Below are 15,265 nucleotides of genomic sequence, written 5' to 3'. Positions count from 1 at the left end.
GTTACTCAAAGCATTTGTGACCCTACTTAATGGTGAACAAGCACAAAGTGCCATCAAAGAGTTCCACCAGCATGTGTTGCGGGACCGGGAGATCTCTGTGCAGCTGCAGCCGACAGATGCTCTGCTGTGCATCGCCAACCTGCCCCGTGCATTCACGCAACAGCAGTTTGAGGAACTGGTGCGCCCCTTCGGCAACCTGGAGCGTTGCTTCCTGGTGTACAGTGCCACCTCAGGGCATTCCAAGGGCTACGGTTTTGTGGAGTACATGAAGAAGGACTCTGCGGCCAGGGCCAAATCGGAGCTCCTGGGGAAGCAGCTGGGCTCCCGTATGCTTTACGTCCACTGGACTGAGGTGGGCTCCCTCACATATCCACTGCTGCACTCCAAATGCCTGTGCGTGGACCGCCTGCCTCAGAGCCTGCTGACAGCCCAAGACCTCCGCAGTGCCCTGGCTGACACCCACACGCCAGTTTTCTGCCAGGTCAGATTTTTACTGCACACAAGCCCAATACTTCAAGTGAATGATTTCAGAAGTCTACAGCATACTGATTGCACACAGCAGCGATCATTAACTTTTTTGTCATTTCTTTGTGTGGCTATTGTTTTATACAGCAAATGCCCACATTAATAAAAGTTGAGTGCTTTAAAAGCTGCTAAAATCCATCACAAAGTTGTAAAATTGTCCCTGAAGGTGTGCAAAATGACTGCACTACTGAGTCACTGTGAAACTGCAATCCATATTTGATCTTTCACCTTTACCCCAGTTTTCCTGTGGCCACTCAAAGTTACTATAGCAATAGCAACTGTTGGTTTCTATGGTGATGACCACCTGACACCCCCAGGTGGTGTCATTCAGCAGGTTTTTTCTGGAATGGGAGAGAGCTGTGTCCTTTTGAGCAGGACACAGTCGTAGTTTTCTGTTGTTTCCAGACTGAACAGTCATAATAATTAGGAGCCATATGATGGTTTTAATAGGAAACTGTGATATCACTGCAGCTTTATCAAATTCATAAAACCAGACGGTTGCATCATGGTAAGAGCAGAGTACCACTAAAAACAACACAAAGCCATATATAGTGGTTGATGTGGTGATTAAAGGGCCTTAAAAGGTAAAACAGATTTTGATCTGGGACTTTAGAGATGCAAATTTCAGTGGGTTATTTGAAATTTGCCAAACCATAAATGAAAGCAAAGGGTGCTGACAAATAGTAGCATTCCTAATCAAAATTCACTGAGTGAAGTGACCCATAAGTATCCAGGTGGCAGCCGTAGTAAGTGCTTTTTGAAGAGTCTTAGTACTCCAAAAATTTCTAGAGTGCTTCCTTCTTATGTCTTTTCTTGCCACCTTTTAGAATAGGATACACTGAAACTTCCTTTATGAAAAGAAAGGAGGCAACACCATCCCCCAATGAGAACTTTGATGAAAACAATCAACAGGAGTGTCACCTGGTGCAGATACTATAAAATGTTAATTAGAAAAGGGTTTTCCATTTCGTGTCATATCGTGCTAATTTGTTCCTAACTAAGAGACTCTTAAACCAGCAGGTGAACTACAAACATCACACTGCTATGATAAAACTCGCGTATATAGATTTTAAAAAGGCTATATAAATCAGGATTGAGGGTCATGTTAAAATAATAATCGTGAGCTGTGTAGAAGCTTCACCCCAATTCAGTTTGTGTTGCTTCTATTTTTCTTTATCAATTCACCTTGATCTTTCCTTGACCTAATGATATTTTCCATCCAGGCCTGGGGAAATTATGTAGATTGTTTCAGCTCAGCAGCAGCCTGAGACACAATTTTGGTGCTGTAGCCATCTTGACAGTTATTTGAAGCTCCTATCTTAATGAATGGGGAAAGATCCATAACTTTTGGTTGAGTGCTCACCAGGTATATATAAAATTGCTGCTTTATTTTTTTTTTCATTATTATTTATATGAACATGTTCAAGATTTGCCATTCTAATTCACTGCATGGAAACAGTTGGACACGCAATCTTGACGTTTTTGCTACAATAACAAACAAAACAGAGTAGCGATATCTGCCACTACATGGTTGCATGTTTAGCATGTAGCACTTCTCATGTAAATCTGAGCTCAGAATTCACCAAATGCTGCGATGGGTGTTTTGTGAAGCAAGTCTTGCCCCTCGGTAGCGGCCTCCAACACCACCAGGCAGTTATTTATTTATTTATTTATTTTTAAACAAGTGAGTTTCAGCGGTCACCAGGATGTAAAAGTTGCATATGTAGAGTCACCACTGCAACCTCGAACATTTAAATTCTGTCAACTTTTCCTGATAATTAGGTTTTAAAGAGCTTATACTACTGTTGCAGAATTCTGAGTGAGTGCTGTTTCTCTCTGTGGTAATCCTGAGTTTTTATTAACTATAAATTCCATGAGATTTTTTTTCCCCCATCTTTCTCCAAATTTGTGCTAAAATATGTGAACACTGAGGGTGTAAGTGAAAACCACTTGGCTTCCACTCTCTGTGTGTGTGTGCATCTTATTCATTGGCTGCAGGGTTTTTTGGGTTTTTTGTTTTTCTCTATATGCTTGAAAAATTGCTGCCTCAATTTTTCTCTCCACAGTTGGCTCAGGGACAAGATGGAAGTTTCCGGCGTTTTGCAGTGCTGGAGTTTGCCACTGCAGAGATGGCCGAGGAAGCACAGCGACTCACAGATGGCAGACTGCTGGGTGGGACACATATCAGGGTGTCCTTCTGTGCCCCGGGTCCTCCTGGAAGAAGCATGTTGGCTGCTCTGATTGCTGCACAAACCATGGTACTGTATTCCAATCTACAGTCTTTGCTTGAGCCCTTAAGGCATAACATTGCTGCCTTTGAGTTCGTGCTGTAGTTAAAATTACGTTACTGGACACGACTTGGAAGCATTGCTGTTATATAACTCTCACAGAGGAGCTGGCTCATCACGTGATTTCAGATTAATGGAAAAAATTTTGGTTATTTGTTGGTCTTGTTCTGAGTCTTTGCTTTGTTTCCTTCCTCTCAAGGCTGTAAACAGGGGTAAAGGACTCCTCCCTGATCCGACAGCCATGCAGATACTCACAGGCCTCAGCAACCCCGCCGCCCTCAAGATGCTGCTCAACCCACTGACACAGGGACATAAACAAGGTGAGGAGCCGTGAGCTGCTTTTAATCTGTTTTATTGCTATTATTCGTTCTCCTGCGGTGGATCTTAATCTTTGTCTATGCGCAGGCCTCCTCGGTGCGGCCCCCGCCATACCGCCACTGCTTGCCAACCCCGCTCTCACGGCCGCCCTGCTCCAGCTGCTCCTTCAGAACCAGGCCAAGGCTCAGCAGGTACCGCTGCCTTTTCCATCTTTGCTCCGTCATGTTCTTCCCTGCTTTTGCTTCCTGCCCGTTTTTGATTCATCCTCTCCTACTCACAGACTTTGTTCCCCACTCTGTTCTGTCCCTCTTTACCATTAGCAAGCCCTTCTGGGAAATCCTCTTCTGTGGGCTCAGGTGCTACACAATAAAGAAAACCCTCTAGTGCCTTGTGTGAGTGATAACGGTTTTTATGGTTGGCCATCAGTGTGTGTGTGAGTTGGAGCTGAAGTTAGATGGATTCTGGCCCTTTCTTCTTTTTATGTGAATGCTGATAGAAAACCTATTGCCTGGGTGGGTAAGCTCTTGCTAGGAAAGTGAGGGGTTTTTTTGTGCGTGTATGTGTGGAGTGTTCCTTCGAGTGGTGCTGAGTAATGCGGTAGATGTACTATTATGCTGTATGCCAGAATTGTAAAGGTACATCCTGTAAGGACATAATTGCATATACAGTAAGTAAACTTGCTGAATGCATGTGTTAAGTTTAGTTGAGCAGTTCTTCGTCACCTTGATGTTGCAGTGCGGCTGAGTGACCCTGTTGTGACTGAACTTTTTTTCTTTTTCTTTTTTTTTCCCTCTTGGTCAGCAGCCGGGACTTATTGGGGAGAATCCTCTGGCCTCTCTGCCTGTCCAGCAGGGAGTCCATCTGCTCGGAGACCTGCCCCAAGGTTTGGCATCAGTCCACTCCAGCCGTGGCTCCTTCAGCCACAGACTGCATGTCTGCTTTTGATGATAAACATCTGCATTGCCATTAGCCTGTCCATCAGGCGTCTTACTCCTTACATTACTTATGTTACCCAAATTAAAACAGAATGCATATCTAATTTCCTCTGAAAAGCTTGAAGGAGAAGATTAAAAATGAAATGTGTGATTGTCATTTACGCTGAAGTCTCTAATCACCATAGGTGGTATTGTCCCTGGACTGGCTCTTCAGACAGATCCTCTACCCCCCTTGAAGCCAATGCCACGTGGCAGAACTCTTTCAAGGGATCAGGAGTCCCCCACGTCGGCTTGTCCCTTCCCCCAGACCTCCTCTCCGACCCTGCCGGGGATCTCTATACCCCTGCTGGGTGGCATGATCGGGGCAGATGGCCTCACAGCACAAGGGGTGAGTTCCCAAGTAATTGCCTTTTTAAAATGCCTTCAGTCCTTCAACTGCTTTTTTTCCCCTCTTCATTCTCATTCCTCATTCTGTGCAGGAAATGTAAAAATAAGCCATCTTTTTTTTCTTTTTAAACTTCATGTCAGGTTTCCATACTAGGAGATCCTGCAAAAGATGCAAACCTTCCCCAGAGTCCCTTCCTCAATGTCAGCAACGCGTTTTCCTCAGGTGAGGTGCTGCTTTTTTGCTGTGCTCGCATGAGCGGTAAAGATTTTATCTACTTTTACAGTCTGTTCTTGTTTGCTGCTTCAACTGAGAGATGATGTTGGATGCATCAAGGATATATTTGTATACCGTGCATCTCCTCCAGGAGGAAGCTGCAGACCTCACCCTTACAGAAGGCGGCCTACACTGAGTAACGTGTCCAACCAGAGCATGCAACCGAATTACAACCTGCGTTACCAGGATTCCTACAGCCCTGAGTACCCCCCACTCCATCGGGTAACTATGAATCATTGCTGCTCAGACTCCTGATTATTTTTTTTAAATGTGTATTTCTGCATCGATGGGTTGTGTGTTTTTTGTTTTTCCTTGTCTTCCTTACTGCTCTAGTCATTGTGACCTGTTGAATTTACTGTATAGCGCTTGGCTGCTCATTTAGTGGTTTTATGACACAATCTGGTCCGATGCCATCTGGTGTCTTTCCTCAGGATCCCCTTGCCCACTTGTATGAACAGCAGGAGAATCTTGATGCCGGGGCCTTGGCAGGATTCGGTCAGCAGGTAGTGCTTTGTCAACTGTTTCAAAGCTGACTTGAGGACATTTGTAGTGTCAGTAAATTAAATGCACGCCTCCCTGTAGTAACATAGCTGTGAACTTGTCTGTCTCTGCAGGCCTCTCATTGCGCTGAATACAGTGAGCGGTTCCCCCCCTACAGTTACCCTCCAAGCCCACCTCTGTCCTCATATTTCAGCTCAGGGTCTGAGAGCTCCTGTAATGGGAGCCTTCCCACCCCCAAGCTCAACAGGGTAAGCAAAAGCTTTGCATTGATTTTTTTTTTTTTTTTTTTTTTTGATATATATGAAGGATTGATTATTTGTCAGTGCAAGAATACTGAGGATAGCACTAGAAGGATTAAAATAAATAAATAAAATAAAAATAAAATAGTGGAGGGTTAGGTGCCAAGAATAAGTCTGTGTTTAATAATTAATGTTGCACTGTGAGCGCTTGAGTTGAAGTCAAATGATGAGTGGTTGTTTGTCTTTAGGCTGTGGGAATGCCTCCTGTGAGCCACACCAACTACCCTGCAGGTGTGGAGAATGTTATGAAGGTAATTTATAGGCTTCAATGTTATTGTTTCATATTTTTCTTTTTGAAGTTTCTGTTTTGATTTTAACCCCACCCCCTCCTCTTTTTCTTGTAATTATAGACTCCCATCGGTAGCCAAAAGCGCACGTTCTCCCGGCTGATCCCGTCTCCCGAGCCGAGCCCTGAAGGCGGTTATGTGGGCCAGCACTCCCAAGGCCTCGGCGGTCACTACGCAGACTCCTATCTTAAGCGTAAGCGTATATTCTGAGTACAGCTGTAACGAGTAGCCATTCAGCAGCCAGGATGGAGTAGCATCTCCTCTCCCATATTCTCCAATGGACTCAGTAATTTGGTGGTCCTCGGATTTATTGTCCCATATGCACGTGTGAGTGACCTCTGGAGGCTGCAGAGTAGTGCAGCCTGTTTGTCACTCTGTGGAAAAACCTTCAAAATTTTTTTTTTTTTTTTTTTGTATATATGATTTTACTGTGTTTTGTACATTTCAGTTTTAAATTTTTATTTGCCTGAACTTCCTGTTGAAAACCTTGTAAATTAAGGAGAAAAAGTGGTTCATTAGTAAATACAATCTTTTTTTTTTTTTCTTTTTTTTTTTGGGAATTCCTGTGAGTGAGGTATATCAGCAGATCTGCAGTTTGGCCAGTTTCAATGGTAACTAGCGGCTGCTTTTAAAAAAATAAAAGTGATTTAACATCTCACCAAAGTGACGCTGTCCACAGTTTCAGGCAAAGGGACTTGCATAGTGTAAGAACAAGCTTTGAAGGCTCTTACTTTGTGGGAGAAAAGAAAAAAAAAAAAAGCCTACCGTATTCCATGTAAAAAGTTCATGAGTTTGTATAATGAGATGGTGTTATGGTGTCTTGTTTTCCCCCTTCCTACCACACGGTTGTAAATTTTGCTTTATAACATTTCTGGTTTCAAACATTTCCTAATTGTTAACCTGCAGCTTTCCATCCACCAGTGATGGTTGTGTGGTGTTATGAGGCGAAGCTTTTTACAAACCTGGGATGTTTCCTGAGCCTGAACTTTTCCACGTTGTTTTGTCTTTCTAACCACACCCTCCAGCCTGTTCATGGAGTCTGTTCTCTACACTGGTTGTTGAGTGATGCACTTGGAGGGCACCGGTCATGTGTTCTCACCTGTATAAAAATGCCATCTCAAGTCCCCCTCTCACTCATGTATGTCCAGGAGTCGACGTATTTTCTGTGTTTATGTGAGTTCTGTGTTGCCATGTTTACATTTTTGAATGTTTTATAAAACCGTGAACGCTGCCCCACCCCTTGAAGGGTGCGGGCAGGTGCAGATAGCGCTGCATGCCATCTCTCCAGCTGCCAGCAGATTGTGCATGAATACAGGAGCGGCTCGGTGTTCTCAGTGAGGGGCTCAACTGTGAGTTGAACCGGCTTCTCCCGACGAGCACACGGCAGCTGGAACGATGGACAGCCTCTGTTTAGTTTTCAGATGATATTGGGGGTTCAGTATGTCTTTGGAGATACTGCTGGAAGCTTGTGGCAGGTGATTGGTCAGTGACATGATTGTCCTTGTATTATTTTTATTTAATTTTTTTTTTTAAAAAAGAATAATTATCTGGTTGACGGTTTGATTGTGAAAACCCATTACCTCTGACTTCTGCTAGGAAATGCAGCTACACTTGAGTCTTAACTGTGTTTTCTGTGATCTCATCCTGCCCTGTGTTGGCTTCCATCTACATTTACAATTTGTGTTTATTTGCTGTGTAAATAGTTAAAGATTCCCCTCCTCCCTTTTCTTGAGTCTAAAAACATTTGTTTTCCTTAATGACACCTGCCTCTGGTTCTGGTGTTTTTTGAATATTTGCTGCTCGTTTTTTTTTTTTTTTTTTTTTTTTTTGGAAGTGAAGAGTGGCAACACAGCAGACTGCTCATGTTGTGTATGGACCAAGAGATGCAGCTGTACTGTATGATCATCACTTATTTTGATTGGATTTTTTTTTTTTTTTTTTTTAACTGCTGTCCTCTCATCTGTACCACCATGATTGTCTCTGTATGCGTGTGTGTGTGTGATGTGCGCAAGTAAATGTTATTTAAACTCACCACTTTCTCTGAACTCTTTTTGAATTGTGTCTAAATGTGAAGCCTTACTTGGATCGAATGGCTGTCTGTTTTGCTCTTACATTTAACCTCATAGGCTAGACCTCAATTAGTTCAACTTCAGCGTCTTAATGTGGCTGTCATTCACAGCTTACTTTTAGAGCTTTTTTTTTTTTTTTTTTTTTTTTTTTTTAAATGAAACTTCTACCCTATAATCCAGAAATCTTGATTATAGAATGCACCTGATAATTGTTGTGTAGAGGCTGTTAATATAAATTGACTATTAGAATACGATTTTTATTTAGGCTTTCATAAACAGACATGTCACCTAAGAAATCTTGGGGCTTTTGCTGAATATTGAAAATTTTGAAAAGATGTACAGCATTTGGTGACAAGAGGGACAGCAAAGATGGGTTTTTAAAATGAGTTCTTCCCCCATGAGGTATTTGGGCTTTCTTACTGTTTGCGTTAGTTGTACTAAAAGGTCAAAGGTGCCCCACGGACATCTAATACATCCATCTGTCACCCAAACGCATACGCTCAGCTCCCGTATGGTAAGAGAGTCCTGTCAGGAGTCTCTTATCTTCAAACACCTGTGGGCAGTTATTTTCTCATCTTAAAGCCATAAAAAGTGCATGTGTAGAAACGACCAGTCAAATTTCATAAAAATGATGACCTAAAAGGAGTCTCTAAGAAAAGCTTCTCTCCCTTGGAAGTTTTTCTTCTACCGTTGTTGGACTGTTCCTTAGATTTCAGTTCTGGAGCTGCGGTTGAATAGTCCAAAAATGACGACGTGCCTCTTTCGCCTCATGTTTTTTTTTTTTTTTTTTTTTTTTTTCCTTCTTCTTCCCTCTCTCTCCCCTCAAGCTCAGTGAAAAATATCACAAGGTCAAGGAAAGGTGTGAAGACAATTTAAGGACTCAAGAAAAGGGAAGCATTGTGTGCAGAGAGGTTCAATTCAATTTTATTTATATAGCGCCAAATCACAACAAAAGTCGCCTCAAGGCGCTTCAAGGTCATCTAAACCTCTGATTAAAAATGTTGTTATAAAGGTTGGAATTTAACAAAAAACAAAACTCTCATCAATCAAATCAACCTCTTCTTCTGATAAGTTTTTGTATTTCATTTTGAAATTTAAAAAAAAAAAAAAAAAAAAAAAAACTTTTGGAAAAAAGTTTTGAATTCAGTTTAGTTTCATTATTTCCAGACAAGATTTTATTTCAGTTTAGTTTTTGTTAGACTTTTTGAAAGCGGTTGACTGAGCTTTGTAGATATCCAGAGTCTAAATAAACACGTCTATTAATGACTCATCAGGCAAGTTGTCACCAAACTAACAGATATTAAAACTAACAATCTTTCCTCTACATTTCTATTTTATTTTGGTTTTTTAAATACAAAAAATTGTTTCTTCAGAAGTCTACTTTAAAAAAAGAAAAAATGCAACAACAAATATAAGTAATGCAAAGTGAATCATGGCAAACCTTAAACACATTGACGTGTTAAATAATCTGGATTCAGAGTTTCTATAAATCTACATTCTTCATCAAAACAAGGAGATTTTATTACAGCGGCGTGATGTTCAGAGTCATTGACACTTCAGAACACATCAGCAGGTCATTCACACGAAATGGAAAATAGAAATCCACATTTGCACCCTTGTGATGGCTGCACCTGCAGACACGCAGCTAACAAATCGGTAACCCCATGAGCCAACACTTACAATTACTCTAAAATTGCTGTGTAATTCCATAAATATCACACACAGACACATAAATCAACAAAATTCTCTAGTTTGCATGTCATGGCAAGATTTATTTGGCACTGTTGAAGTACATTGTGCGCAATACAAATACGTAGATTTAGTTCAGTTTCATATGTTCAGCTCTGTTAAATTCTCTTATTTTATTCATTATTAATTTCTTTCTCTGGTTTTGCCAGTGCTGGAGCGTCCGTTTGGCTGCTGAGGCCTGCTGGCATCACGGGGAGCAAAAGATGTGCTCTTGAAGGCAGCTTTACATACAGGAAGTGCCAACTGGGCCATGCCAAACACTGCTCATAGTCAGAGGCATGATTAAGTCATTCATCTTAAATATGTTGTCTGTTTTAACTCCCGAGTTAGTATTTGGTTATGTTTGGATTTGGTTATTATTCATTTAAAGTAATTATTAAACTGACTATTGGTTTTGTTTCTTCAATATTAAATCATTTGTTAGTATTTGCTCCCTCTTGTGTGTAAAACTGGTTTGATAAGCCAGTAGTTTAGTCCCTTTTGTCAGCTTAGTTTTTGGATCTGTTGAGTGGTTAGGTTTCTTTTCCTGTTGACTTTATTATTTTAGTTCTGTTCAAAAGGGCCCGGTAGTATTAGATGACTTTTGTATAACTTATTCTTTGCATTTTTGGATCATTAAAACCCGTTTTTTCTCAAAATTGTCCTCATGCGTAACTGTCTCAGGCCCTCACAGTCATGTTGCCAGGTTTGTTGATCATTTTCATGGATGGTGCATTGCTGTGAATTGGATGGTCTAGTTATTCTTTCATAAAGAACGGTCCACTATATCCTGTTAAGTGGAGTGAATAAGCTTTCTTTTGTATTTAGAGAATTCAACTAGCTCTTATTATGACTGTTATGCAGATACTTCCGTGTCACTTCACTCTGGAACGCTCCTAAGCTAAACTATTTGACTGCACTCCAGCATTGTTTGAGTGCCCTTTCTCTCTTGAGCTGCGGACACACTGAAAGTGATTCACGGCGACCATAGAAAGTCCATCATATTTGGCAACTTCAAGCAACTACGTGCAAAATAACTGCTGGTGACGTCAACTGAGCAGGACCTACTGTAAACTTTCAGGCAAGTGACTAAAGAGACGATGAGTGAAGAACACTACTAAGTTTATTTGTTAGAGGGTCACCTAGGCGACCGGAGTTTGGAATGTCCACAAGTTTACAGCTATCAGCTTAAAAGCGATGAGCGAATCGCTGCCAGTGTGCACGCAGCTTTATGGTTTATTCATGCCAAACACAGCATTAAGAGACACATGCCAAAGCAAAATTGTATTTCGCGCCACTTGATTGCATACGGTGTCTATGCAAAAAGTCATATTGACACTAGGAACTATATTTGCATGAGTAACCTGAGGTCATCACGAGTGAACATAATCATCCGGTAAAATTGCAGAACAAGACATAAGTAACCGAGTGGTGTCAGTTGCCAGTCTTATTGAAGTATTATTGAATTTAACATGATATTCATTTTGTAAATTTTGGTCACTGAGCATTCGAATGAAAAAGGAGGATATGTTTTTAAAAAGGGTTTAGTTTAGGGCAGGTCTACACAGTGATTATCCTCCTTTATAATAATGGATTGGATTTATATAGCACTTTTCAAGGCACCCATAGCGCTTAACAATACCACTATTCATTCACTCTCACATTCATACACTGGTGGAGGCAGCTACAGTTGTAGCCACAGCTGCCCTGGGACAGACTGACAGAAGAGAGGCTGCCATATCGCGCCATCGGCCCCTCTGGCCAACACCAGTAGGCAAGTAGGGTAAAGTGTCTTGCCCAAGGACACAACGACCAGGAATGAGAGCCCAGGGATCGAACCGGCGACCTTCCGGTTACAGATGCGATTCCCAACCCCCTGAGCCACGGTCGCCTCATACGGTCGCCTTTATATCCGTTTCTCAGTCAGATCCACCTCTCTATCGTCATATCCAATTCCAAAATGGCAAGATAGCGACAGCTTGAGCCTTCATAAACATACCTCACTAACCAATGGGTGACATCACATTGGCTATGTCCAACTTCTATTTACAGTCTGAGTTTGCCAGTGAATTAGATTAGTTCAGAGTTAGAAATTTAACATTTTGACTTTGACATATGAGCATTTACATTACTAAAAATCTCATAAGCCAACTTACATGCCCGAGATAAAAGGTTAAGAACTCCTTCACAGTTCTAAGCAGCATGAATTGACATACTGGTTATATTTCATCCCAGTTATATTTAAGTAATGAACCAGAACCTAGAAGTGCGTCGTTTCAATCAGCAGTGATTACACACACAGCCAGCTGATGTTTTGCTTCATTGGCTCAGTAATCAACCGTAAAGACTACGTGTCTGCACACAGATTTTGAGGAATGGGTGTGGTAGACAGAAAACCCGGAGCAAACAAAAGGAAACATGCTTCAAAGCATCTGTAAACCTTCAACAAAACCTCTCTTTCTTTGTTGTCTTCTCTCACATGGGAAAAAAACAAGGCTTTTAACCTTAACTCGTATCTTATGATGTATACAATCCTTAATAACTGATAACCAAACCCGCCTCAGCTGTTATCACTGAGGTGCCTTTGCCCTTTGCCGTGAATCTCATTTACATCTTGTTAACGGGGAGATACAGGGCCGCTTCTAATGTGCTCTATCAGTGCTGTATTGCTGTGAATGTGACCTGTATGAATGTTAAGCAGGTTGCTGCCAGGAGGATAATTTGTGCTCCCTGGATGGATAATTACTGAACAACAGACAGGTTGTCAAAAACTAAAAACAACTGAAGAAATGTGTCAAACTGAGATCTGATTAGACAGCTTCATACTAAAAGGGGACCTATTATGCTCATTTCCAACACCATAGTCTTATAGTTAAACTCTATTAGATTAGGCTGGCATGAATCACAGTCCAATATAATCCTTATTCATCTCATACTGGGCCTTGGTGCAGCTCCTCTAATTTCATCTGCTGTCTGAAACAAGCTGGTTTAGCACCCTTCAAGCTAAATTTTGTGTGATTGGTTGCTCCTCGCACAGGGGGTTTGAACAGCAGGAAGATGACACATAAAGAAACATCACAGAGAACCAAAAGTAGCAAACCAAAGACAGCCAAATTCAGTGCTTTTTAGCACTCAGGAGTTACCTGTACATACACTGACCTCATTATTTGAAACTCTGGCCATTTTCTAATATGAACATCCAATGCTGTGTAACAATATAGCTCATTGGACACCTTCCTAGTAGCAGTTTGCTTCCCACAGCTGCCTTAATTCCATGCTTTCATGTTTTTTATACCAAATTATGACACTACAGTCCGAGAGTCATCAGACCAGGCAATGCTGTTCCAATCTTCTGTTGTCCTATTATAATGAGTCTATTTAAACTGAAGCCTTGGCTGTAGTTTAACATGTCGTGCATTCAGAGATGCTCTTCTACCTTGGTTATAATGTGTGATTGTTTGAATAACTGTTGCCTTCTTATCAGCTCGAAGCTGCCAGTTATTCTCCCCTAACCTCTGATACCAAACAGGCATTTTCACCAAGCGAGCTGCTGCTGTATATTTTCTCTTTTTCAAACCATTCTCTGTAAACCCTGGAGATGGATGTGCAGGAAAATCCCAGGAGATCAGCAGTTTCTGAAACACTCAGACCTGCCTGTCTGGCTCCGAAAACCATGCTGCATTCAAGGTCACTGAAATCATAGGGCTTTTTTTGCACAATTTGAACTTCTGTAGGTTGTTTTGACCATGTCTATATGCCCGAATGCACTGAGTTGCTGTCATATGATTGGTTGATTAGATATTTTGCATTAACAAGGTGGACAGTGAGTGTGCATGTAACAGACGTCAGGAAAAGCAGGTGATGCATAAAGGAACAACTTGAAATGTCAGATGTGTTTTGTAGGCCCGGTTTCCTCAGAATACTCAGGATGGCAGGTCAATATAAATCTTATCAGGCAGAAATGAAAAGCTCGAAGTCGTCCACCTAGTTGATTGGTTGTGTGGTGCTGCAAAAGCCCTTTGCATTGAAGTCCCTCACCCTTCAGACTGAGGTGCTAAGAGGCAAGAGGTAGTTCTTTTTCTCTCAGCAGCCATCAGCATGAAAGGTTTTGATTAGCTGTTTTTCTGGTGGTCCCACTGAGCCTGGAGGAGTGGAGCTGTTGATGGAGCGCTCCTCTGACGGGTAAAAACACAGTTAGCCATAAAACTCTTTTTTTCCCTTTTACCAATGATATTGTTCATGACACTTCCCAGAGAGAGGGGTTTTTTTGGTAGACATTGGATCTGTCATGGCATGTCACTTAAATAAGACTGAGGAAGAAATACTGCTGTTTTTATCATCAATCTGTAAGGGACAATCGAAATGAGAATATTGTGAAAGAAAGATGGGTAGTTTTCCACCACTATTGTGCTCCCCTCCTCCAGCCTCTGGGTTTATTTCTGCGATATTTATCTGTAATGCTTCTGGCGCCGCTGAATTGCGTTTCTCATACCTGCAGCCAGTCTACCCGGAGTTCTCAGAGGGATCCGCTGAGGCTCAGTGGACGCTGTGTCAGACACATTTAGATTTCTGCCTTTCATATTTCCACCCACACAGCTACCCTGCACAGTTGCTGGTGAATGCTGGTGAATGCTGCTGAAACCTGCGATTTTCCCAAATACATACAAGAAGGAGAGAGAGCTCTGAAGACAGACCAAAAAGCAGCATCATTCCTAACAAAGATGCAAAGATGAAAATAATGAAAAAGTTATATACGACTGCTGTAGAACCAAAAATGTATCTGCTGTCTCATTATATTGCCAGTGTCCATTAAATAAGGGTTTTTCAGTGATTGCATTTAAATGTACATTGTAATCTACTTGTGCATTAAAAAAATGCATTAAATTCATATTTACAGTGTCTTTTTTTTCCTGCTTTATTCAAGATACCAGCAGCAAAGTGTAATAAAATAGGGTCTGTCACAGGAGCTGTTTATAGCAGGATTAGTCATAGAAAGCAGCCCACTCCCCCCACCCCCCCACAACATTCAGTCTATAAAGCACAAGAACACATCAGTAGACCAGCAGAAAGCGACTAGAACAGGGGGAAACCCATTCAGTTTGAATGCTGCTCGTGCTTATACAGCCAAACAAGATTACCATATAGAAGATGTTTTAAAGTGCAAACACGCATCCTTATCCCCTCTGACATAAGCCCAGGTATTGTTATGCTCTTCATTTTCATCTTCCCCATTCTGTCCTCTATGTAACTCTATATTATCGCAGCACTACACAATTAGATAACCACTTCAGGTTATGGGAAATAAAAGCTGTGTTCCAGTGCTGTGTTATTGTCTAGAAACAACACACTTGATTAAAAAAAAGAAAAAGAACAGTTACTCCAAAACAGAAACGCTTCATTTCTATTTTTCTTGGACTTATAAGTAGTCAGGCTCATTTTTTGGTCCAGAGATACTTCAGATTGCTTTTATTAAACTTCTCCAGTGCATAAAAGTGATTCAGACATTGGTTAAAAACTCATTTATTCAAGAAGTATTGCCTGTCCTCTCTCCTCTCGTTGAATCATATACCATGTCCCGTAACGTGCTCCTCAACATTAATGGCTTACGCTTTTATCTCAAGCACAGCTTTCCTTTATCTTATTTTTTTCAAGCC

At 41.4% G+C, this 15,265-nt stretch overlaps 1 protein-coding gene and 1 long non-coding RNA gene across 5 annotated transcripts in view; both read left to right on the top strand.

Annotated features, from left to right (window-relative positions):
* Positions 1–15,265, top strand: part of raver1 (ribonucleoprotein, PTB-binding 1) — a 31,330-nt gene that overhangs the window by 2,517 nt on the left and 13,548 nt on the right. Inside the window, exons 3-15 of one of the 4 annotated variants that reach the window (XM_080300216.1) lie at positions 12–481; positions 2,592–2,783; positions 3,013–3,133; positions 3,219–3,322; positions 3,933–4,014; positions 4,252–4,454; positions 4,595–4,676; positions 4,819–4,949; positions 5,159–5,230; positions 5,342–5,476; positions 5,716–5,778; positions 5,878–6,007; positions 9,782–10,270. In XM_080300216.1, coding sequence (XP_080156342.1) covers positions 12–481; positions 2,592–2,783; positions 3,013–3,133; positions 3,219–3,322; positions 3,933–4,014; positions 4,252–4,454; positions 4,595–4,676; positions 4,819–4,949; positions 5,159–5,230; positions 5,342–5,476; positions 5,716–5,778; positions 5,878–6,007; positions 9,782–9,807 — 1,811 coding nt within the window. In that variant the 3' untranslated portion in view covers positions 9,808–10,270. Of the gene's footprint in view, positions 1–11; positions 482–2,591; positions 2,784–3,012; positions 3,134–3,218; positions 3,323–3,932; positions 4,015–4,251; positions 4,455–4,594; positions 4,677–4,818; positions 4,950–5,158; positions 5,231–5,341; positions 5,477–5,715; positions 5,779–5,877; positions 7,846–9,781; positions 10,271–15,265 lie in introns of those variants that run through there. The other 3 variants (XM_080300217.1, XM_026164589.2, XM_026164590.2) reach the window with 3 other exon arrangements.
* Positions 8,193–9,193, top strand: LOC145428247 (uncharacterized). The gene is made up of 2 exons (XR_013908492.1): positions 8,193–8,794; positions 8,859–9,193. It is a non-coding gene; the product is annotated as an uncharacterized LOC145428247 (long non-coding RNA).

Source organism: Astatotilapia calliptera, chromosome 4 (assembly GCF_964374335.1).
Source record: "Astatotilapia calliptera chromosome 4, fAstCal68.1, whole genome shotgun sequence".
In the NCBI taxonomy this organism is placed as follows: Eukaryota; Metazoa; Chordata; class Actinopteri; order Cichliformes; family Cichlidae; genus Astatotilapia; species Astatotilapia calliptera.
The sequence above is the reverse complement of the archived record's forward strand: the minus strand, read 5'-3'. Positions and strand labels throughout refer to the sequence as shown.